The sequence below is a fragment of the Drosophila virilis genome, chromosome 3 (assembly GCF_030788295.1).
Source record: "Drosophila virilis strain 15010-1051.87 chromosome 3, Dvir_AGI_RSII-ME, whole genome shotgun sequence".
NCBI classification, from domain to species: Eukaryota; Metazoa; Arthropoda; class Insecta; order Diptera; family Drosophilidae; genus Drosophila; species Drosophila virilis.
This window is the reverse complement of record NC_091545.1, coordinates 10559229-10582984: the sequence shown is the minus strand read 5'-3', so window position 1 is coordinate 10582984 and position 23756 is coordinate 10559229. Positions and strand designations below refer to the sequence as shown.

General features: G+C 43.1%; 4 protein-coding genes and 1 non-coding gene across 17 annotated transcripts; 2 read left to right on the top strand and 3 right to left on the bottom strand.

Moving 5' to 3' along the window:
* The first annotated feature begins 1097 nt into the window (after window positions 1–1097).
* LOC6622836 (uncharacterized) lies at window positions 1098–19625 on the top strand. 13 transcript variants are annotated; one of them, XM_070208651.1, is made up of 9 exons: window positions 1157–1421; window positions 4923–5479; window positions 8864–8958; window positions 9184–12381; window positions 15499–15650; window positions 16146–16460; window positions 17621–17828; window positions 17898–18025; window positions 18178–19625. In XM_070208651.1, exons 2-9 carry the CDS (start codon window positions 5361–5363, stop codon window positions 18268–18270), a joined length of 4308 nt encoding a protein of 1435 aa, XP_070064752.1. In that variant the 5' UTR covers window positions 1157–1421; window positions 4923–5360; the 3' UTR covers window positions 18271–19625. The 13 variants fall into 13 exon arrangements, with proteins under 13 accessions (XP_032290630.1, XP_015030764.1, XP_070064752.1 ...); XM_032434736.2 differs by having other exon boundaries at window positions 1160–1421; window positions 17342–17828; XM_032434735.2 differs by having other exon boundaries at window positions 1161–1421; window positions 17339–17828.
* On the bottom strand, window positions 6994–7701 carry Ilp5 (Insulin-like peptide 5). Its single transcript, XM_070208654.1, has 2 exons — window positions 7458–7701; window positions 6994–7334 (listed from the first exon to the last, which is right to left on the bottom strand). Exons 1-2 carry the CDS (start codon window positions 7630–7632, stop codon window positions 7144–7146), a joined length of 366 nt encoding a protein of 121 aa, XP_070064755.1. The 5' UTR covers window positions 7633–7701; the 3' UTR covers window positions 6994–7143.
* TRNAR-UCG (transfer RNA arginine (anticodon UCG)) lies at window positions 8020–8092 on the bottom strand. Its single transcript has one exon. It is a non-coding gene; the product is annotated as a tRNA-Arg (tRNA).
* Window positions 19626–19673: 48 nt separating the features above from the next.
* On the bottom strand, window positions 19674–21911 carry I-2 (protein phosphatase inhibitor-2). Its single transcript, XM_002047021.4, has 5 exons — window positions 21647–21911; window positions 21158–21271; window positions 20926–21093; window positions 20761–20855; window positions 19674–20695 (listed from the first exon to the last, which is right to left on the bottom strand). The coding sequence occupies exons 2-5, from the start codon at window positions 21235–21237 to the stop codon at window positions 20421–20423; spliced, it is 618 nt and encodes a 205-aa protein (XP_002047057.1). The 5' UTR covers window positions 21238–21271; window positions 21647–21911; the 3' UTR covers window positions 19674–20420.
* Window positions 21912–22179: 268 nt separating this feature from the next.
* On the top strand, window positions 22180–23723 carry LOC138911132 (alpha-tocopherol transfer protein). The gene is made up of 3 exons (XM_070208547.1): window positions 22180–22920; window positions 22977–23349; window positions 23415–23723. The coding sequence occupies exons 1-3, from the start codon at window positions 22583–22585 to the stop codon at window positions 23673–23675; spliced, it is 972 nt and encodes a 323-aa protein (XP_070064648.1). The 5' UTR covers window positions 22180–22582; the 3' UTR covers window positions 23676–23723.
* Window positions 23724–23756: the final 33 nt, after the last annotated feature.

Genomic DNA, 23756 nt, shown 5'->3' with positions numbered 1-23756 from the left:
CATATGTATCTATACATCTTTCTTTTGACTGTCGCTGAATGCAGCATCTCTGCCTCGGGTCCATCGACGGACTGACGTTCTGCTTCTTCATTGCTTCTTTTTTTTTCTTCAAACATATTTTCCTTTTCATATTTCATTTGTGCTTTTTTTTTGTTTTGTATTTATTTATTTTGTGGGCTATTCCCAAAACTACTTTGAGTGTCTCGAGTGTTGTTCTAGCTCTTGTCGTTGTTGTTGTTGTAGTTGTTTGTGCAGAGAGTGGCAAAAAATATACTTGGATATGTGTCTGTGTATTGCAAAACTACAGTAGCGTACGCCACAAGTTGCACTGCAAATCGATGGGAAAAGAAATCAATTTATTAGCTCTACATGCTACCTATTAGTCAAAGAGGCTGAAGGAAGAATATACCTGAGTTACTTTCCCTATATGTAGGCAGACTGTTTTATCTAGAAATATCCATCGGACGGTTTTTGACAACAAGCCAAAATAATTTTATCTGATTTATTGAGGGGGCTTTCATTTTAATTTCCTAAAACAAGGCTATATGATATATGACATAAAAGTTTCAAGCAGACTCAAAATCACATGACAAAAGCTTTTATTCAACTAAAATCACTGTCATAAATTTCAAATTCTGAAGTTTGCGTAATTTTGTTTTATATTAAAAAGAAAATGAATAGCTATGTATAATATAATATATAATTTACATTAAAACAAAAAGGCCTGATATAAGTTTGGGGTGGCCATTCACTTAATCCTATGGCAATAAATAAGGGCAAATTTAAGGATTAGCTTACTAAAGCATTATAAATTAGAGTCGGCTTAAACATGTTTAAGTAGTGATTGTTTTCTTTTGAACAACTGCTCAGTCTTCATTCGAATGGCCGTGCACTTTATGAGGGGACGCGACTGTGCGAGTATCGCTCCCCTACGCACACTCACGCACACAACTTTGTTCAGCTGCTGGGAAAACTGCTGTGAAACTATAGAATGATGAGAAAGCGAAAAGCGAAACGCATGATCATTGCGTAAAGTTTTTCATTTCTATTTTCCTTTACCTACAATCGGCTGCCGCAGCCACAACGGCAACGGCAACGTCTGCCGCAGCCGCAGCCGCTGCCGGAGCCGCATGCGACGTGTTGAGCTCTGCGCCGCATTGTTCCGTTCAGTTCGTTTACAAAACGCCGGTTGGCCGTAACGGCCGCGGAAAAAACGTGGCCGTATACGGGCCGCCACGCAAATATGTCCGGGTGCTCCAGTTTTCCGATAGCGTGTTAATATTTCCCATGAAAATGCAACTGCTAAGGTAAAGGCTAAGGCGTAGTCGGAAGGCGTGGAAGCTGCAGCACGGACACAAAACGAACTTTAGCGATTTGGTGGCATTATTTTTGGATTAAGCAGCGCCAAATTGCAACAGACGGTAAGTGCACACACAGATACTCACACACACACACACACACACATTTACACACATATATGCAAATAAGCAAACTGAATAATGTGCATTAATTAAAATTTTGGTCTGCCTGGGAGCGCAAAAAGCGAAGTGTAAACAAATTATATGTGCCATGAAATATTTAAGCAATTTAACTAAAAACAAACCAAACACAGCGCCATTCTCTAATAATTAAATCAAACAGCAAACTGCAAATGCCTGGCAAGCATTTGGGCAAGCGTTAAGCACAACACCGCACTGCTGTAGATACAGATACATATACAGATACAGATACAGACACACCCACAGATACAGATACATATGTGTATAAATACATAGCTCTGCGAAATTGTTGCGATCCAATGCAAATGCAACAATATTTGCACCTGATTTCAATGCAATTCTCGTATATTGTTTCTATGGCTACACACACACACACACACACACCAACACACACACACACTCTGACACTCCATGAAGCCAAAGTCGAGCAAAAAATGCTCGCACACCCCAACACAACCAACTGCTTTTGGCAGCTGCCGTGTTGTGCGTGCGGCGGCATTTGCTCAGCGGGGGCGGCCACGCCCACAGCGCCCACAGCGCACACAGGCATCCAGCTCGCAACTTTTTTCGAAGCAATATTTTTTGTGCGCCTGCATTTTTTATGCGAATTTTCGCACAATTCATGCGCACTTTAATACCCTGCTAAGTACACCTTGTGTGTGTGTGTGTGTGCGTGTGTGTGTGTGTGTGTGTGAAAGTGTAAAACTTTAATTGGGACATCAAGTGGCCGGCATATGCATTGTAGTGGCTGCTGCTGCTGCTGCTGCTGCTACTTTGTGAGATTTTCATAATATTTTATTAAATTCTGATTAATTTCCGCAAGTTGTGAAAAGTGTTGCGTGCTTTTGGGCGCACACACACTTATGCAAAAATAGCTCATAACTTGGCCATTTGAACAGCTGCAGGCCACAGCTGCGTTCAGCTCAATTAAAACGCACAAATTGCGAATCAACGAACACACATAAAATTCATACACACACACACACACACACGCGCACACACACACACACGTATCTAAAGCGTACGTCATTTCAAGTATTTTGGCCAGAGAGCTAAGCATTTTATTGCATTTCACTGCATTTTGCTGCCACTTTTTGTTTGCCCTACATTCAATAAGCACATAAGGTATATGGACGGGAATGTTGCACATTTATTGCAAATTAAAAGACAAATTGCCTCTACTCAAGTGTCTTGAGAACAACCATTTAATAAAGTCTGGCGGACAATCATGTGAATAAATTTTTATTTATATTTAATTAACAAACAGAAATGTGTCTTCGATGATTTCCATCAATACTTAATTACATTTGGCTCGCATTAAGAGAGCGGTTGCTGACGGAAAGGGAGAGTTTTCTTCATAAAGAAATCTTAACTTAATAATTAATTAATAAAAGTGTTTACAGTGCAGGTCTTTTCAGTTAAAGGCAATATATGCTTAATGGGAAAGTAATTGTTCATAATGTCCAGTAACTAATTACTTCGACTAGCACTAACATAATGAATTAACTCTGCAAATGCTAATTCACTTTAACATGGAAAAATTATGTTAATTTACAGCTTAAACAGATTAAACGACGGCATTAAACTGGAAAATGTAATACCTAAACGAACGTTTTATGTAGTCGAACTATTCCATACACACTACAAATATATTAAAGATACTTCAATATATGTCATTCGGTACACGATATTTGAAAGTTCAGCACGCTCTCGTGCGTCGTTTGTGCATGTCGCTTTTGCAACATATATTTTTTTCATATATTTTCCTTTGAGCTGCAGCAATTTGAGCTGCAGCAATGAGCACAACAAGAATTGAAATTGGAATTATGTTCGTTAACAGTCTGCTATTTCCTTATGCTGGCCGACACATGCACAGAAGAACTGACACATGGACAGACGGACAGCCGGACATACAAGCGGACAGACAGCCGGACAGACAGCAGAAATGACGCAAATCTGTATAATGCCATTTGCTCAAAGTTGCTAATTTTATTTGAGGTGACACACAAGGCGGGAATGTACTTGAGAGCGAGTGAGAGAGAGAGAGAGAGAGAACGAGAAAAATAGTGAGGGGGAGAGAGAGAGCGACAGTGTGGGGCGGTGAGAAAGAGAGGGAGACAGTGCAGAATTAAAACTAAGAAAATGAGAATTTCAGGCATTTGTGTATGCGTGTGGAAATTATTATTGTCGAATAGCAAAAACTGAGCATATTTCAATATAAACGACGCTGTCGCCTCTATTTTTAACCCAGAAGCAACAAGAAAAACAAAACTTAACATATATAAATAATAATATTTCAGCAGCCAAAAAGTGCTGCTCAAATTAGTTTAAGATACATTTTTAAATGTGACAGTAGTGAGTGTCTCGATAGGCATTGGAAGGCAGAAACCAGAAAAACACAAAACGACTGTCGAAATCTCATAATATTTTGTAATTTGCTTGCAGCAGCTGTAAACGACACAAATAATGAGATTAATAATTACAAAAGATTCGTGTCGCCAGCAAAAATTTAAATAACTCGAAATTAATACACATATAATTGATATGTATGCAACATACATATGTGATTGATGAGGCTTCCAGTAGAACTATATATATATATATATATATATAGATATATACAAAAATTTATATTGGATTTTATGTTTTTTATATATAGCTACATATATATATATTTATTTTTATATGAGGCGCTGACATTGAAGCGTTTGCTGTTGATTAGCAACATTTGGAACATATATACACATTCTATGCATATATTTTATATGCATGTGAATAATGGCTTCCATATTTGATTTTTACTTTAAACAAAGTTTGTTTTCTGAATGAATTTGAATAATTTGGTTTTTTGTTTGCTCTATTAAATTTTATGCGCGATTTTCAGCAACGTTTTAAACAAATATATTGTCCTACAATTTGTTTCAATTAATGTATATGTGATCATAAATTGGCCAGAGATGAATATTAAAAATTCCAAACAGAATTAAAGCCGAAATGAGACACAGCCCAAAGGGAAGTTGCAAATTAAATGAAAGTAAACAGCAATAACAATTAAAAGGCTTACAGAGGATTAAAGAAGTTTACTTATTATGCATATCAAATCATATGAAAATAAAAACAGAATTCTTGAGGGCGTTCGCACAGCAATAAGTATGCGTAATATGGGGGATTAAGTTGTCAACGGGGATTCGGTTTGTTCAACTTGTGCATGTTGCAGATGACATGAATATTTAAAATTGTAAAAAGCGGAACTTAATGAGCCGGAAATGGCATTCGGCTGTAGTCATATATGTTATCATATAGCTGTATGACAGCCATAAATAATAAGTAATTCATCAGATTGTGTGCACCCCGCATACATGTAATACATTGCCAATTTATTTATTTAACTAACGCATCTCGCATTTGACATTTTAATTACAGAACGAACAACGAACCACGATTAACGATTTAAATTAAGCTACTTACTAGCGGGCATATGCAGATTTATTGAAGCTAGGGTAAATTGTTTAGAATTGCCGCAACAACAATAGCAACAGCAACAACATCAAAAGCGACAACAATTGTTAAGCCTTTAAGCGGCCTAGTCTCTTAAAACTTGCGCTCCAAAAACACGAGGCTAAACTGAAATTTTAAAATATTTTTTATATCAACGATAATTTAAAAGTTTTCGAAGACAAGCCGGACAACAAATAGCAGGAAGAAGCAGCAGCAGCAGCAGCAAGTGAATAAACAAGCTGAAAAAGAAGCAACAGAAGCTCAAGTGAAGACAAGCCAAACAACACGAGCAACAGCAACAACAACTTGAACAACAGCAACAACAACTTGAACAACAGCAACAAGAGCAACAACTACTGCAAAATGGCTGCCGTACAACGGAAACTTGTGCACAAGCAATTCAATTCACCAATGGGCCTTTACTCCCAGGAGAACGTTAAGGCCACGCTGAATCGCGAGCTGAAGGCCTTCGGGGCCGACGGGTAAGTTAAACGAAATGATTCCCTAACACATTTAAATGCATAATTTCATAGAAACTGGGCGAAAGTGAAAGATGAAAGGCTGCCCGTTAATAAAAAAAAAAATAATAATAATAAATTAAAAAGGGCAAAAGTCGGCCTTAGTTAGCCCCCATTATGAGGTTAGCCTCCATAGAAAGAAAAATAGGCAGTCATTGCCATTATATCTTGTATCTGAGGCTGCTGCACAGGTGCACGGCTGAGAACACATTAATGTACAGGGTATATATAAGCACATTATTCTATGTATGTGTGTGTGTGTGCGCGCGCCAGTATATATAGAGGATGATATAGCGCAGCTGCGAGGCGCACTTTGTGCAGTGCAGCGCAACGGCAACGGCAACTGCGACGCCAGCAGCAGCAGAAGCAGCAGCAGCTCTGCCAGCGACAACTGTTGGCGATTTGTAGTTGCAGTTGCTTTCAATTTGTATCTCACACATAGATACACACACAGGCAGCGCACAATTAAAACCGCTTGACTTTTAATTGTAATTACCAAATGCTACACATAAGTAGCAGCAACAACAACAGCAACAACAGCAACAGCGCGTATCTCAAAGATGCTGTGGACTTGAAAATTGTAGCTGCTGCTGCTGCTGCTGCTGCTGCTGCTGCTGTCGCCGCCAAAATGGGCAACAACAACATATTATCTCTGGCATTGTTGTTAGCAATTGTTGTTCAAATAAACCGGCCTAAACTGCGCCACACACTCTAAGTAGCTTTTCAGTTATTCGGTGTCTATGCGTGCGACAAAACGTGTGCAACAGCGGCGGCAGGCAGAAAACAAAAGTATCTTTTTAACAATTTAATTACAAAGCAAGTGAAAATTAAAGCGCCCCCAAGCAAACAAACCGAACGCAGTTAGACAGACGGACAGACACACAGTCTTTAAACGCGTTCGCGTGTGCACACACAAAAAGTTATCAAGTTTTGCTGCTGTTTGGGCCAAAACACTTGCCAGCAGCAACAACAACAACAACAGCAGCAACAACAGCGACCATCTCCAGCGGCCTTTCACAATGTATGTTAATAATCGCAGCTGCGAGATACTTTTGCAAACTTTATATAAGTGCTAAACAATTCTCAAACGATCGATGAGTCACACGCACAAATTAGGAGGGGGCACGAGCAGGTGGTAGGTTGAGGGGGGGTTGCATTTAGTAGCAACAACAACAATGTCAACAAACACAATGCAGGCGCCTAGCCAAAAGTTGTGATGCATCTTTTGACTGGCTGCCATAGCAAGTGTGACTCACAGTAGGATGCCTGAAAACTACAGTGAAACACAAATAGAAAGGGCGAACCAGTATGAAAATATGTAGCTCTAACAAAAGTTGTAAAAGAGCACAAAATAGTTGAATCATAGCTGGGACATAGCTCAAGATATTTATTGAAAAGATTTGCCAAATCTTTTTACTAGAACGACATTTGGCATGGCGAGCATTTAGCTGGATGGAAGAAATGCTCTTTGTTTCTGGTTTCATTGTAGGTTATTTATTTCCTCCGTTATATTAGGCGAACCAGTTTTTGTACACTTGCTTTAACAGGAATACATGCATATACATTATATATAGGGGAATACAAACTGGAGTTGGAATACATGAGTGTTTACTTTTGGCAATTCAGGTTTAGTTTCCGCAATACTGTAACATTTCCAATCTCGTGCAGGGCTTGCGGCAACATTCATCGACAACGCCGCGCATTAGCCGCCTGGTGGCCACCAGGGAATTCTGACTCCTTGGCGGCAATCCCCAGAGCGTATCCCTGTCCTCCACATCGTTCGTCTCGTACTGCTGGTCCACATAGTCAAAGAGATCCACTGCAATGCAGAAATGCGTTAATGCAAATTGCTGTTCGAATCAAAGCCAATCAGCAGAAGCAGCAGCAGTTGCAGTTACAGGCAGGCGCAGCTGCAACCACAGCTAGAGTATGAGATACCTACACGAGCCGCGTTTGTGGTGTTGAAAGGAGCCGAATTTGCCCTTGCAGACTATGTAAAGTGCTTCGGTCAGTTCCGAACCACAAACCTTATAGCTGTTCGCGGCTTTGGCGCTGTAAAATCCCATCAGCAACAGCAACATTAGCGGCAGCAAGAAGATTTGTATGGTTTTCGCCATTTTGTGCTGCTGGAATTTTATCGATGCTGGATATTGTGCCTGGTTAGATGCCACACAAGATGTGATGCAGTTCCACGGCATGGCTAAGGCTTTTATATCAGTTGACGGTTGCGTTCGCTTGTCAGTGTCGATTAAGTTAACCTGGTCACCGGGTTCTGGGTCAATGTGGGCTGCGCCGCATGCAAAATCCAAATACTAGGGCACTGGGTGGTTTAGCTAGACGTCTTCTCAGTGGCCGTATTAATTTATGCCCAAGACGAAATGCGTCTTCGAGCAAAATATATAATTAGAATACAAAAGACGTAAAATACCAAAACAAAGTCCAGAGTATAAACAGCAACAAAAATATTTAAATTAAAAAAAATATATAAAAAAGTTAATTATCCTCGACCGTGACAGGACTCGAACCTGCAATCTTCGGATCCGAAGTCCGACGCCTTATCCATTAGGCCACACGGTCTTGTTGAAATGATTCGTCCAATCGCGCAGTTAAGCGGTTCACAGCGCGCGAAAACGTTTTATTTTTGTATACAGCTTGTACTGACTACCGACAAAGCAGTGCAAAAACACACTGGGCATAGCAAGCAGTGTTTACGAGCTCTACTCAAACTGTACGCCAGTTGCTGCTTAACTGTAATGACAGCAACGTTTCTATTTTTACACATTGACATAAATATTTTAGATATATAGTGAGAACTACTTATAGCACCCAAGTATCGGCGCTAAGTGCCAGCTGGAGGCTGTTTATGTTTAAGTTTAAGAATTTTAACTGCAAAAAAAACATACAGCAAAAGCTCATTGTAGTTTATGCCCTGAAATTCGGCAATTAGCACTTTTCTGCGAAGCTCGTTTCCTCTTGATTAATTTTGCAGTACAAACAAAAATATTATTATTAAATTATGCAATTTGAAAATAGCCAACTGCAAACTCGGGGAATGCGTATAAATATATATACTATTTTACGGGTTGTATTCATATTTTGCTTATCTCTTCAAGCGTCACCTCGATCTAGGGGTCTTGAAATCTTATCAGATGAGCTGTGTGCAATATAAATATAATCTTGCTAGAATTTTGTGTACTTTGACTAGATATTTGGGTTAAATTAAGCAAAACTTTGTTCTAAATTAATTTAAACCATAACAAAATTAGACTTTGAATTTAAAAAATTAACATTTTTATTAACTTTAATTGATTGAAATAATTTATTAATTTTTTTCAATTAACTTTTCAGGATTGAAATCGACGATCAAATCACAAAACCCCTGAACTTGGCCAACTCGGCCGTTCTGCGCGCTGTCGAGGAGGAGGAGCAACAAATCAAATGCGGTAAGTGCCATTTGTTTGCTTCTATGTATATATATATATATATATATGTGTGTGTGTGTGAATGTGTGTGCTGTTTTTCCAAACACGAACAACAACATAGAGAAACCTTGTGCAACATTCAACAAACAAACAAACAAAATGCTCGTGCCCGTGAAATGTTTGTTGTTGTGCAAATATTATTTATTTGAATATGAATCAAAACCCAAACCCGCGTACCCATCGCAGGCGACATTTATGCTCGTCCGAGGCAAAGTCGCACGCGACAGCGCGATGTGGAGGGCCCCAATTCGCCGGTGGACCCGCCGCATCATGCGCTGCATCAGCAGCTGCTGGATCAGATCAAGACACAGTATCTAAGCCATCAGCATGATGTTGTCATCGATCGGGACACGGTGCTGCGCATCAATCGCATGTCCACCACGCGCCGGCATCTGCTCAGGCGCGATCACAGCTGGCCGCCCGTGGAGCAGGAGGCGGCGGGCATAGCTGCAGCCCACAGCGTCACGCCCTCGCCGACGCACAGCATCGATGTGCTGCGCGAGAAATTCAACAGTCCCACGCGCATTGTGGAGCCGTCGCCACGAGAGGTGCGCCAGCAGCGTCTCCAGCTGGAGAGGAGCGCCAGCCCAAAGCAACAAAAACTACGCATCACCCCGCCACCCACACCCAAGCCGCCAGATGAGCCACTGGGCAGCAGCTGCCGGCAGACGCCCAAGGCCAAGGGCTTCTCGGCGCCCGAGACCAAGGCCGCGGACTCGGACATTGGCCTGGTGGCGCCCAAGTGCGAGTACTACGAACAGTTGACGAACAAACGCACGACCACGCCCACACTGAAACCAAGCAACAATTACCGGCCACGACTGAAGCGTCAATCATATTCCCTGGATCGGGGACGAGCCCGCAAACGGGCCGTGGCCCTGGGCGGTGGCACGGAGCTGCCACCACTCAAGCCTCGGAATGGGAGTGGCAGCGGGAATGGAACACCGAAAGTGCAGCGTCGCAGCATCAAGCTGGCCACCGAGCTGAAAATCAGCTACGACACGGACACAGCCAACGATGGCGACAGCGAGGAGGAGCCCAAGGCCGCTGTTGACATCGATTTGGAAACGTTGCCGCTGCCAGCGACGCCCAGTGAAAAGGCAGCCACAGCTGCGGCCTCAGCAGCCGCAGCAGCTGCTGACACGGCCAAGCTGATGACCAAAAGCTTGCCAATAAAAGCCGCGACGGTAATTGACAGCCTGGCACTTAAGCAGCAGCAGCAGATGGCGGTGGCCCTGGCCACGGCGGCATTCGATGCCCAGTCGAGCGGCGGTCGCATTATCCCAGTCACAGTCACCGCTGAGACGTCGCGCTCAGCCCATCCTGGACAGCTGTTGGGCAGTGTGCAGCAAATCTACGACGACGCCTGCAGCTATCTGCATCAGGATCAGCAACAACATCAGCAGCAGCAGCTGAACATGACGCCGCCCACCAACACAGAGGATGCCTCGCTCCCGGCCACATATGTGAGTGCCACCAAAGGCATCAAGCTGCAGCGCCAGGACAGTGCGCCCAGATTGAAGCCACAGGGCAGCCATCAGAGCTGTATACCGACGCCACCTCCGCTGCCGCCGCCGCCGCCGCTGCTGCAGCTGCGCGCCAAGACGCGGCAGGAGGCGAAGGATATGCAGGCGCATCGTCAGGGCGGCATCTATGACAGCAATCTAGAGACCCTGCCAGCCCTGGCCAAACAGCATGAGGCGCATGTGGAGATTGCCCAGCTCGAGGCGAAGTACGCGCACATCCAGCAGTCTATCACGGAGCATCTGCGTCAGATTGATGCGTACATGGAGAATGCCAAGACTGCCTTGCAGCGCACAGTGCAGCCCACGCCCACGCCCACGGCCATGCCTACGGAGCCACCACCAGCAATAGCAGCAGCGAAGCCACTGAGCAGCGGCAACCACAACAACAATGAGCTCTGGGATATGTTTGCCTCACGGCAATCGCCCATTCTGGCCGTGGAAAGTCCACTGCAGGCGATACTGCGACAAATTTACTGCCGCGCAGCTGGTATACAGCTACTGCCCAAGGAGCAGGTCATGCCGGATATGCACCTGCAGCCCGTCATGCCCACAGAGAACGTGCCAATTGTGGAGCGCGCACTGGAGGATCTGCACAAGATTGCCATTGCACTGGACAGCGATGAGCACGCGCTGCTGCACGTAGAGCACAAGACGACGCCGACAGCGGCCAAGGCGCAGCACGTAGTCATCGCGGAGGAAGAAGAGCAGCAGCAGCAGCAGCAGGACACGACAGCAACCGCAGAGGAGGAAGACGTAAGCTTGGACTACAGACATGTGTCGGATGTAATTGCTAACTATGAGCAGCTGTCGACGGGCAAGGCAGCAGCCACAACGCAACGCCAGGAGCTGCCGCTGGGCACAGACAAACAAGACAAACAAAGCCCCATAAATCAACTGGACACTGCTAAGCACCAGGAGCAGCAGGAATCAATTGCACAGAAATCAATAAAAGAGAAGGAGGAGCTGGGGGAGGGAAAGGAGCAGCTAAAGGAGCAGCAGCAGCAGGCAATTGTACAGCCGGAGAAGAAGTTAAAGGAGCAGCAGTCGGAGGCGGAAGCTGAGCAGACGGCCACTCCAGGCTGCCCGCACGAGCCGACAGCAACTGAGGACATCCTGGGCGGCGGCTGGTGCGCCATTTGTGGCGAGTGTCGCGCCTCACCACACGGCTGGGGCAAGCTCACCAAGGCCGATCAGTGGCGCTTCGATAATCTGCAGAATGAGCCGCTGGCCAATTACAAATCCACCTACGAAATACGCAGTCCCTACGTGTCGCGCCAAATCTCCTGGGAGGACACACAGCAGCAGCAGCAGCCGCGGGAGCGGGAACCCAAGGAGCAGCTGCAGCGTCAGCGCAGCGTGGTCGAGATTGTGACCACGCCAGTAGCAACAGTTGCCCCAGCCGAATCCAAGGAGTGGCGGGTCAGCAGATCGCCCAGTCCACTGCCGTATCGCAGGTATCCGGCGCCGCTGATTGACACCGCGCAGCGTTGCATCTCGCCCTTTGGCCTGAATGCTGTGCAGACGAAAAGCTCGACCGCGCCCTCGCCCACGCCCATGGAGGCGAAATACACGCATGTATCTCAGCTGGAGGGACACAATATTGGGCTGCTGGTGAGCACCGCCACCGAGCCGCTGCAGCTGTCCATGTCCGCCTCATCCTCTTTGCTGGCGGCCACACCACCGACCACGCCCCGCTGCAACTCACAGCCGCCGCCCTTTGAGTTCCTCCTGCAACATGGTCTGGGCGCACAGGAACAGAGCTTTAAGTCGCTGGCGGGCAGCGAGGAGCGCCTGCGCGAATTCAGCCTCAATCGATCCTTCGATAATGTGTCGCCACGCCCCTATATAGGCATTGAAGGTGCGTTGCAAATCCTTGTGCTGTCATTGTGTTTGTGGCATGATGCTCCTCCGATTTGTGTCCCAACCCGCACGTAAATGTGTTTATGTGAAGAGTTTCTAATGCAACTTGGTTCTAGAAGGTGATCTTATATGGTAATCGACAACTTGGGAAACCTTTTTAAAGAGTGTGGAGATACCAGTAACAATTTGTCCCTACTTATAGATATATGTACATTCCGACTCAGCACACGCGGGTGTACTTCTTCTTCTATGAGTCCCATACTTTGAAGTTTTCATTCTCTTATAACTTCAAGAATCAAAGCTAAGTCAACCAAATATGTTATTTTGAAAGACGCGAGAGGAGGTTTCTAGGAACTGAATCGCGAAACTCACGTGGCATAGCTTTTATATGCTGGGCCTTATGAGTTCAAAAGAAAATACTTGATATATGTATTTAGGTCCATCGCTTGCCATTTCTAAAAATCATCGCAGGCACTACAAAGTAAATGTTTTCGATGTTTAAAATTCCTTAGCTTGCACCCAGTTCTAGCGTAGATAACTAATTATTCATTGTTATTTATAGGACAGCTCAAAATTGACAGCAGAACGAAGATAGAAAAAAATGTTCAAGTAAAATGACAAATTTCAAATATTTCGCCAGGTGCTTTCAAGAAACAGACTAGGTCATAGAAACCTCACCGAAGAGCACAAGCGCATCAGTGGATATTGAAATTATATAAATTATATTATCTTTATAAGTTAGACAGACAATCAGATCGTTTTAATGGGAATTCAACAAAATAACTATATAGATCTGACACTCATGCAATATTTATTGGCTTGCATCTAGCCGAAACCTACTTGTTCCTCAGATTTTGATTTATCTCTGATTTCTGGCAGACGTCAAAAACATATTTAATGTGCATAAGCATGTTTAACAAGCGTATAGACACCTATTTGTTTATACTTATTCAATGTCTTACATTGTGGATCGTCTATAGATTTATATGTATATATATATATTTCTACAAGATTGCTAATAATTTTAATGAGCCAACATTTGTTGTACACCTGTGAGAATACGTTTAAAAACAGATTTATTTTAGCTTATTGTTAGCCCAAAGCGACAGTCGTTTAATTTTAGCCACAAACTAGTCATCGGCCCAACCCCTAGAATCGGGAATAGCTCTAGACCCAATGAGCTATATAGCCTCAGACACTTGAGTCACAGACAAACTGACAAACAGACTAAGCGCAATGGATTTGGCGACAAGTTGAACACAGTTGCCCGCCCACTTGATTTGCCAAACGAAGCATTAGCCATAATGTCAAGTACTTATGGTTGGCCCAGGCCCAGGTCCGATGTGATCCGATATGATTTACAATCCTATCATCTATAATATGATGGCATATGGCTGTGCGTATTGCAAACCGATTTATATAATTAAACAGAACAAGCAAAAAGAAAAAAATATGCAAAATATCTATCTGCGAATATATACCTGTGTATTTGTGCCTGTGTGCCTTGGACCGTGCAGCATTTCAAGGTGCGGCACAAATCATAAATCGAAGGTGTAAACAATGCAGACGCAGCACTTCAGGAGCAGCCAGTGGGCGGGGGACGCGTCGGGGGGACAGCGGTTGCCTTCGGGCCGAAGCATCATTAACAGCAATTTAATTTGCACGTATTTAGCGCGCCTCGATTTTCAGTAATTTTCTTTTGCGAAAAACATACTTGCCCTGCCCCCAACCCCCCTCTCTCTCTCTTTCTCTCCCACACACTTTCTCTCTCGCGGTCTATCTGTGTGCAAACACCCATACCATTATGGATTAGCTTTCGGATCTGTTGAATAATTTCCTGAGCATCTCGCGGGCACCTCCACACTTAGTAGCATACATCGAAGGCACAAAGATATCGCGCGGCCAACGCGAACGAATTAGCAATAGAAATAGAAATAGATATTTAATTGAATTGATTTTTAAATTTATCAACGATCAATATCGAGATTCGACGAAAACAACTAAAAAAAAAAAATAATAATAATAACAAAAATTAACGAAACGCGCCCCAGCAAAAATTGTTGCTGCCAATTAATTTGCATATAATATTTTTTTAACCAACGAATTATTTGTGGTGTGGTCCCAACTAAACAATTCTATCTTTGACAACCTTCAATATTTCAACGATCAATTAATTAAATTCGCATTACGTAACGCTCCTATTGTTGTTGTCTGTGTGTGTGTGTTTGTGTATATAAGAATATTATCATAATTATTGTGTGAAAACTCACGCACACTCAGCGCCACATACACACACACAGAGAGACTCACACACACACAGAGACACGCTGTTATTTTATACCCAAAAACAAAATCATAAAAAATAAGAAAACCTAAGAAAATATCAAAATTTATTTTTACGCACGGCGCTCGATCATAAATAAGTAGCCAGTATCTAAAGAAAAATTCATAAGAACATTTTCAAGAAAGGAAAAGCACACACAATGGGCGCACAGTGGAGACTGATAAACCAAAACTACAAGAATATGGAGGGTAAATTTTGTTCAATATTGATAAGAATTTTCATTAAACTTGACTGACAACGGGCGTTGGCAATTGTTGCTGCCGCAGCAGCAGCAGCAGCAGCAACAGACGTCAGCAACAGCGGCAACATGTTGCACGTAGCTGTCAATGCTGTCATCATCAGCATTGTTGTTGCTGTTGTTGCTGTTGTTGCTGTTGCTGCGGTTGCAAATTCTTCTGTTTTTGAATCGTCAGCTAAATTTAGATACAATGACAACGGCGTATGATTTGCAATTTGAAATTCGAAAAGTCTCGCACTCTTCAGTTGTCTGAAATATGTTTCATTTGCTGAATTGTACACTTTTAATTGTCTTAAATCATTTTCAAATTGTTTGTCTTGCATCTGAGTATCTTTAATATTCGCCCCAAGGCCAAAGACGCCCACGTCTGCGCGCGTGTTGGCCGCATTTTGTTGTATTATTTGCTGGCGACAACACACACACACCCACACACACACACATACTTATTATGCATGCATATTTTGCAAAGCACAGTTTTTAATGCATTCTCTGGCCGCAATCTCCACCCCCCGCTCCCCAAATTTCCGTTGCAGGTTACAAACGTGTCGCCTGGCCACCAGCCTCTGAGGAGCGCATCGTGCGTGAGTTTACACCACAGCCGCCGACACAGAGCCCGGCGCCGGGCAGCGGTGGATACTATCCACAGTCTGCCGGCCAGCCAGTGTCCAGTGCTGCTCCAGCTCAGGTAATTGTGCCAGCCAAGCAACCAGCCCTAATCAGACCCTTGATTGTATATATATATAAATATACGCAAATACTTAATTAGTTTATCAACTTGACTTTTGTACATACTGTGTAAATTGTAAATATAATTGTTACTCAATCTGCAACTGTCATTGGGTATCTGGTGAGGCACATTTGTAAATACAATGCATACTCCCTAAGCACACAAACGCACACATACATTCACCCACACACCCACTAACAAGGAATACCCACTGCCAACTTGCAGGGTCCCATTTATAACAACGTTCAGCCTCGAACCCAGCCTCAACAGCACCAACAACCACAACAACCACAACAGCCACAACATTACCAGCAACCCGCCCAAAATGTATATGGCCCAACCACTAACTATGCGTCAAACGGTTACGCACCAGCAACAGTTGCTGCAGCACCTGCTGCCCAAGCCCCAGCTAATAACTATAACTATCCACAACAACCCGTCCAATACACACAGGCTCAGTTCAATAGACAACCCTCGAGGGAGCCTGTGCAGGCACCTGCTGCCTCCTACCCACAGCAACAACAGCGACAGTTGCCGCCGCAGCAGCAGCAGCAATACCAGCCGACTTACCAACAGCAACAGCAGCCACCCATTCATGCCGTAGACAATGCGGGTGCCGGTTGGAAGCATATAGGCGCTCCAGCGCCCAAGACACACAGCGACTTCAATGCTGGAGGCGTTGCACCCGCAACTGCCTATGCGCCCTATCAGCAACAGCAGCAGCAACTACAACAGCAACAATATCAACAACAACATTATCTACAACAGGTAGCGTTTGGCTGAATGGATTTATAGCCTGGCTTTGGCATTGGCCCCCGTTGCAAGAAACTTTTGCTGCTGCTGTCTATCTACACAAAGTTGAGAATCCCCTTCTAGGCACTAACCCGACTAATAAGTAGTCTTAAAATACGTTTATACGCGCCGCAGATGCACGAACTGACGAATTGTTTATATTATTATTACGCGAAGTGAAAAGTGTATTTATAATATGTTTATGTTTATTTTTGGAGGTTCGTGAGCACCTATTTAAATATTTGTTGTTTGTTTTTTTTTTTGTTTTTTGAAATTCTCTTATTTGATTTTTTGATTGTCAGTTCAGGTAGAGTGCGGCACGTGTAAACCGCAACCCTAGCGCAAAACTAGGCCATATCCCAACGCTGTATATATACCCTTACACCTGTATCCAACTATGCATACATTGTAGCTGTCACATTTAGTTGACATTAACCAAAGTTCTCACATTCTCTCACTCACGCTTTCTCTCTCTATCTCTTTCTCTTCTCTGCTCTGCTTATATAGTATATTTGCATAGGCAAATTTCAGCTGTAAACTGCGAACTGCTGCTAATGCTGAATTAATTGAATTACTGACAACAAAGAAAAACCCCTTCCACGCCCAGCCACTAGCTTAATTTTCCGATTCTGTTCTCTATATACCTGTAACTGTATAATTGTCTCTCTTATCTCTTTACTCCCACATATCTGTTCGTATCTGTATGCGTATCTGTTACTGTATCTGTTTAACTGTTGCACTCGCACCCACCAACCACCAACACATCCATAACCTGCCTCTATTGGCACCTGAATCTGAAATTCCATGACTCGCATGTCTTGCACCATCAACACAACCACAACGACAATCAACAGCAGCAACCACAGCAACAATATGGTGCGCCGGCCTACGACAACTATCAGCAGCAATACCCACAACAGCAGCAGCAGCAACAGCAGCCGACAGCTCCGCCGCACTGGCAACAGCAGCAGCAGCCGCAGCAGCAGCCGCTGCCACAGACACAGCAGCAATATCAGGCTCCATACCAGACGTCGGCTTATCAACAGCCACAACAACAACAACAACAACCACAAAATTATCCACAGCAAAATGGTGGCACTAACTATGCTCAACCACAATACAATTCTTATTCGCAGCCTCAGCAGCAGCAACAGCAGCAGCAACAGCAGCAGCAACAGCCACTGCAGCAGCAACAGCAGCTGCCCTACTCGCAGGATCAGACTGATCTGCAGCACGGCTATCGTGGCGCCAGTCCTGGCATCATAACGCTGCGCAAGGAGGCGCCCGTCTCACAGAAGCCAGCGCCAGTTTACACTTCGCAGCCAGCCGCCGTCAGCTATCAGGGTGAGCGCAGCTACAGCAGCAACAGCTGGCGCGGATTTACAATTGCCAACTGATTGAATTTGATTGCAGGAGGCAGCAAATTGCGCGGAGATTTGAAATGGCCACCACCGGAGTACAAGGAGGCTGCTGTACGCGAAAACGAGGAACGTCGCCTGTTGGCGTTGGGCCCCGTTTGCCGTCCCCGAAGAGTCAATCGTGTATGTAGGGCGCCTTAAAGATAATTTCTCTTAAATTCAGTTAAATTTAAAAACATAAAAAATGATCTCTGGTCTGAATCCCAATTCGAAGCAAAGCTTTCCGCACTTAAGACCCCTTTATATAATCCGGTTATATTGCCTTTCATTGACAGGACTACACTTCCTTCTTTGCCAAGCACCAACTGAACAACGGCTATCCCAGCTACAAGGTGCCACCAGGCACCCAGCACATGTTTGGAATTTAAGCAACTGCTCAAATTGTGGCTAGATAAGGAAGGAGCATCAACAGCTCAAAAAGCAATGGAAAATTTGATCAATGGAACCCACTTCATATAATAATAATAAAAAAAAAAAACAAACGACTATGTATATGTTACTAAAACGACGACTAACGAATCAAACTATATACTATAAAAACTATATATGTATATTGTTATACTAATTTTAAACGTTACTAACACAGCAACTTTATATACGTATCTATCTATTTATCATTATTTATATAATTATGCCAAACGAAACGATTATCAGGGTACGAAGTACGCCTTCTAAACTTCTATAAACACTTCAGAGCTCATATTTCGTATGATATATGGGACGCTGTATGTGAAAGAGAATAGGATTTTATTTTTGTATGCTGCATAGCATATTGGAGCATATGCATAACATAGATACAAATACTTATGAAGTATGCCTTTATGTTTGCCAATTATGTTTAAGTTGAGAATTAATATGATACTACTAGCAACAACGAGACCTAGCAAATGAAATGGATATGATATGGAAAATGAAACCTTGTAATGCTTATACATTTTAAAAACACAAAAACAAAACAAAAAAAAAACGAACTAACATATCTAGCAATCTATTATATACATATATACTTATCGCAATGTTTTACTTTATAGACCGTGCGGGCAGCCACGCCTAGTAACACGCCCATTGCACCCATGCTTAAGACAATATATTTGGGTTAGTTTACTGTAAATGGAATCGATAGAGCCCACATATATGTTCTAGAGTCTGGGCCCGCTTAGGGTTGGATTTCTAGGCGCTGCCTCGCAGTGCGTCGCAATTGTTAAAATAGTTTGAGTTTGCATGATTTTTTTTGTCTATATTTTGTTCTATATCTACACAGATATATATGTTTATTTACGATTATATTGTTAACGAGCATATTATAAAAAAAATGTCAATGGTCCGTTAAGTAAGTTATGTGCCAAGCATGATATGATATGGCAATTCAGTGAGTTTATCAAATGTCAAAATCACAATCAAATCAAATATGTAATTGTCTCTGGGCGACACGGACAGGGCCGCATACCAGCTCGCTTCTTGCCGGCAGGCAATAATATGAGGATGCCTTTGCCTGCTGCACAAGCGGGGAGATCTGAGCTTTGTGCGCGCCCTGAGGTGCCGCCTAGATGAAACCCAACACTCTGACTTACCTAAAACAAACAAAACAAAACAAAAGAAACCAAAATATGACGAACAAATGAAATGAATTGACGTTATGTTTACAATTTGTTGTATAACATTGAGAGCTATGAACACTTAAATCAAATAAATGGCTAGTTTTTGAATACTCGCGACGAGAGAAGTGCGGCATTTGTGTTTTCTTGTTCTCATATTGGATGATAGGTGTGCCTTGTGGTTTATACAAAGGTTTTTACATTGCTCTTTATTGAAACTTTTGTATTGCATTGCTAAAAACTATTATATTCACAATGATAATCGTAATTGTTATTATAATAGTTATATCGTTATAGTACATATTGGTTTTAATAAATAACTAAAAGTAAGGCCAAATCAATTTCATACTCAACTTCAAATACAGCGTGTTTCCAATGCGCTTTTTCTTCCTGGAATTTCTCTCGTTAGGCTTACTTCTTGATTAAATTTACTTTTTGTTGTGGCACTTTTGTGTGTGTGTGTTTGTGTGAGTTTAGAAATTAAATTTCCACTTATTGAAAATTAAATGCAAATGAATGCTTTTTGTTTGGAGGTTGGGCTGAGAGTTCAGTTTCGTTATTCAATTGGAGAAGATCAGATCAAATAAGCATTAACTAGACATAACGCTACAAATTTTTATATTTACTCGTATATTAGTTTATAATGTGCACTTGGTTGTAAAATATCTCGCAGCTACAATTTCAATAGATTTGTATCATACTTCATTGATGGAAAGCACATTTTGCGCCGGATGCTATTTGAAATATACGTACTTTTACCTGTTTTACGCTAGGTAAATGTATATATAAATTGAATTCATTACGACAGCATTTAGTAGCAATAAATTAAGTTACGGATGAGCCGCCTACGCGGACAACATTAACATCAACATCAACGAACAACGTCAGTTAGAACCCTGTAAATATTGTGTTGCATATTGCTTTTAATTGTGAGACGGCTCCAGGTCCATGATGCTGCTGTTGCTGGTCGCACTGGTGGTCGTGGATGTTGTTGTTTTCGGACTTGACTTTTGTTTCGAGCCGCTGGCATAAGTGCTGGAACTGGAGGCAACGCCTGGTGCTGACCCCGAAGCAGCAGCTGCGTCATTACCATCATCTTCATCGTCGTCCTCTTCCTGTATTAGCTTGCGGGCCAATTTGACCGCCTCAAATTCACGATAATGCGCCTTGCGACGCCGCTCGAATTCACGGCGTCGTTCTGCAACATGAGACACAACACACAAAATCAAAAATTTAAATGATGTATGATGATTATGAGCTTACGTCGCTCCTCTTCGCTAATGGGTTGATCATCGCCGGAAGAACCTTCATCATCAATGCTTTGGGAAGACTGTTGTGTGCTGGCCGCAATTCGTAATCTATATTGGAAATAAAAAAAGCATGAGCTTAGCTTGCTGGCGCTAGGGCTAAGGCAAAAGTGATTTATACTTCTCAACCAGCAGTTCGGTGTCCAGCTCGTCTCTGTTCTCATTAAATGGCTCCGTGTAGTTAAAAGGTGTTTTCGGTTCATCGATTTTCATATGCCCGTAATCCTTATCGGCTGGATGAAATGTTTGCATCACATTCAGCTCATCAAACTTGGCACTTTTGCGAAAACTGCGAAAATGAATCTAGTGGTTAGCCTTTGTTTAATCAAAAGGTCAAAGTTGATTGCGCTTACCTGGCACCCGACTTGTCAAAGCTGCGCGAAGTCTTTAAAATGCCCTTGCATGGCAGCTGTGGACTGGGATTGTTTTGCATCTTGACTCTTTATTCTTTATGGGAAATACGTTAACTGAAATGAAACACACACACATACAAACATGCAAAAAAGAATAGTTTAGCTTAATTTGAGTATGCACATTACGTCAATAAGATGATTGACTATGATGAATCACAGAACCAAAACAACGCATTTAAGCCTTTAATTTCGCTGAATTGTAGAATGACAATCACACAACTCGCGGCACTTACGACACCTTGCAGCGGCTTTGGTGCCCTTGAAGGGGGTCGCATGACCCAACCGCCCACAGGGCGAATGCCACCCACCGGGCTGCTGCTGCATGTGGCATTTGCAGCACCCTTTGGGTTGGCCTTTATTTAACTGCGCCCGCCATCATTTGGCCCTTTCTCTCGCTTTCTATTTGAGGTTTTTCTTTGCACAACTTACATTGTTTTTATGTTTTTTTTTTTTTATTTTGTTTTAACCAAGCCGCAGCCGTATGGAATTGCAATGCAATTTACGTATCGAAATTGCAGATTTGAAAACGCGTTTAAGTCACAAGTGGTATCGCGGAGACCGTTGTGTTTAACTTAATTTAGATATGTTAAATGTATTTAAAAACGCGCGCTAGCTGTTTGACCAAATTAGCGCTTTTTAATTTTGATATTTTATTTATTCTATTTGTATTAATAGTGCGTCTGCTGAAAGGCGCTGTTAACTTACTATGGGGTGCTGTTAACTTACAGTGTTGTTGCTACCCGCTAGAGATGAGCGATAGTTATGTACGTGTGGGCTGGTGCCATGTACAGTAACGAGTCACATGTGTTAAAAATATCCTGGTACCGCATAGCATTTATATTGTTTTATAGATTTAAATTTAAAAAAAAAAGTATCTTTAATCACGTTGAGTGCTTTTTTAAGTCACAAGCAGTTTGTATAGATATTTCTATCTAACATATATTTATTTCAAGCAACTCGTTCACCTCTAACAGAAATTGACGCATTTTATTGCTCCTGTTAATCAACATTCAAAAAGCTAAGCATTGTTAACCCATATGTTGTTACAAATGGCCAATACTTAAATTTAGCCGTATACAACATTTTAACTGTCACTAGGAAGTGTTTTAACTGTTTAACTGTTTTGGAAAATTCAACAAGATTAATTGCTATTTAAAATAGAAATTTGTAAATATCTACAATAGCTACATACCCACATATAACATAGACCCATAAATATCTCAAAAACGAATCGATCCTAAGCGAGAACTAATCGCTTGACAGATTAGCCTGAATGCTTGAGTATGTTTCTTATCGCATTGAAACAATAGAGTTTACCTGCTTAAAGTGCACTATGGACAATTTATAGTCCATCGATTGGCCAGTATGCATACAATCACCATGAACAACAGCCAATTATCCGCCGGAATACGTCCGTTGCCTCCAGGTCTTCAGCAGATTGCCATCGAGGAGCTGAATGAGGTGCCGGCTCGTGTTGCATCAGATATTGCGGCCTTACGGGAGTGGCTGCAGAAGCAGCCGCATCTCTGCTCCTGCCTCACGGATCAGTTCCTGCTGGGTTTCCTGCGGGGCAGCAAGTTCAGTTTGGAGAAGGCCAAGCACAAGATTGATCGCTACTACACGCTGCAGGCGGCAATTCCCGAGGTCTTCAATGAGCATCGTTTGGCCGATGATGCCCAGGTGCTGGAGATTATTCGTATGGGGTATGCTCAATAGAGAAGCCTCCATATCATTCCCGAATAAAGTATTTTCTTTGAAGCGTCATTCTACGCATTCCTTTGGACGCGGACGATACGGGTCCGGCGGTAACCATTATACGCACGGGTTCCTATGACACGCAGAAGTTCAAATTCCAGGATATCATTCGAGTGGGCTCCATGTTTGGTGAGATCATGATGCTGGAGGACGACAACGCAAATGTCAGTGGCTACATTGAAATAATGGACATGACCGGAGTAACTGCCGCCAATTTGTTTGCCCTGCAGCCGCAGCTGTTAAGCAAGTTTTCGGCCTTTGCGGATGAGGCGATGCCTACACGGCAGAAGGGAATACATTTTATAAATGTGCCCGCCTCATTCGAAAGTGGTTTCAAGTCGCTGCGCTCCTTCTTTCCCGATAAGATCAAGAATCGCGTGAGTCACATCTGTTGAAGCTTAGCCAGCGATCAGCAGCGCTTCATAGTATTCATTCTATGTAGGTATCTGTCAGCTCCGATCCGGAGGCCATCTTTGAGCGTGTGCGTCGCGAGTATCTGCCCAAGGAATACGGCGGCAGCAGGGGCACCATGCAGGACATCATAGACCAAATGGAGGCCAAGATGTGCAGCTATCGCGAATACTTCGAGCAGTCGCGTCACTTTGGCACCAATGAAAAGCTGCGGGAAGAAAACCCAGCCAATACAAGCTGCCAGAGCTACTTTGGCCTGGATGGCTCATTCCGCATGTTGGATATCGACTGACTTTGTAAAACTATAAACAGCCAATAAATTGATTTGATTTGTGCTTCACTACCGCTCTCTTCTCAGAATAGGTTGTGCTGT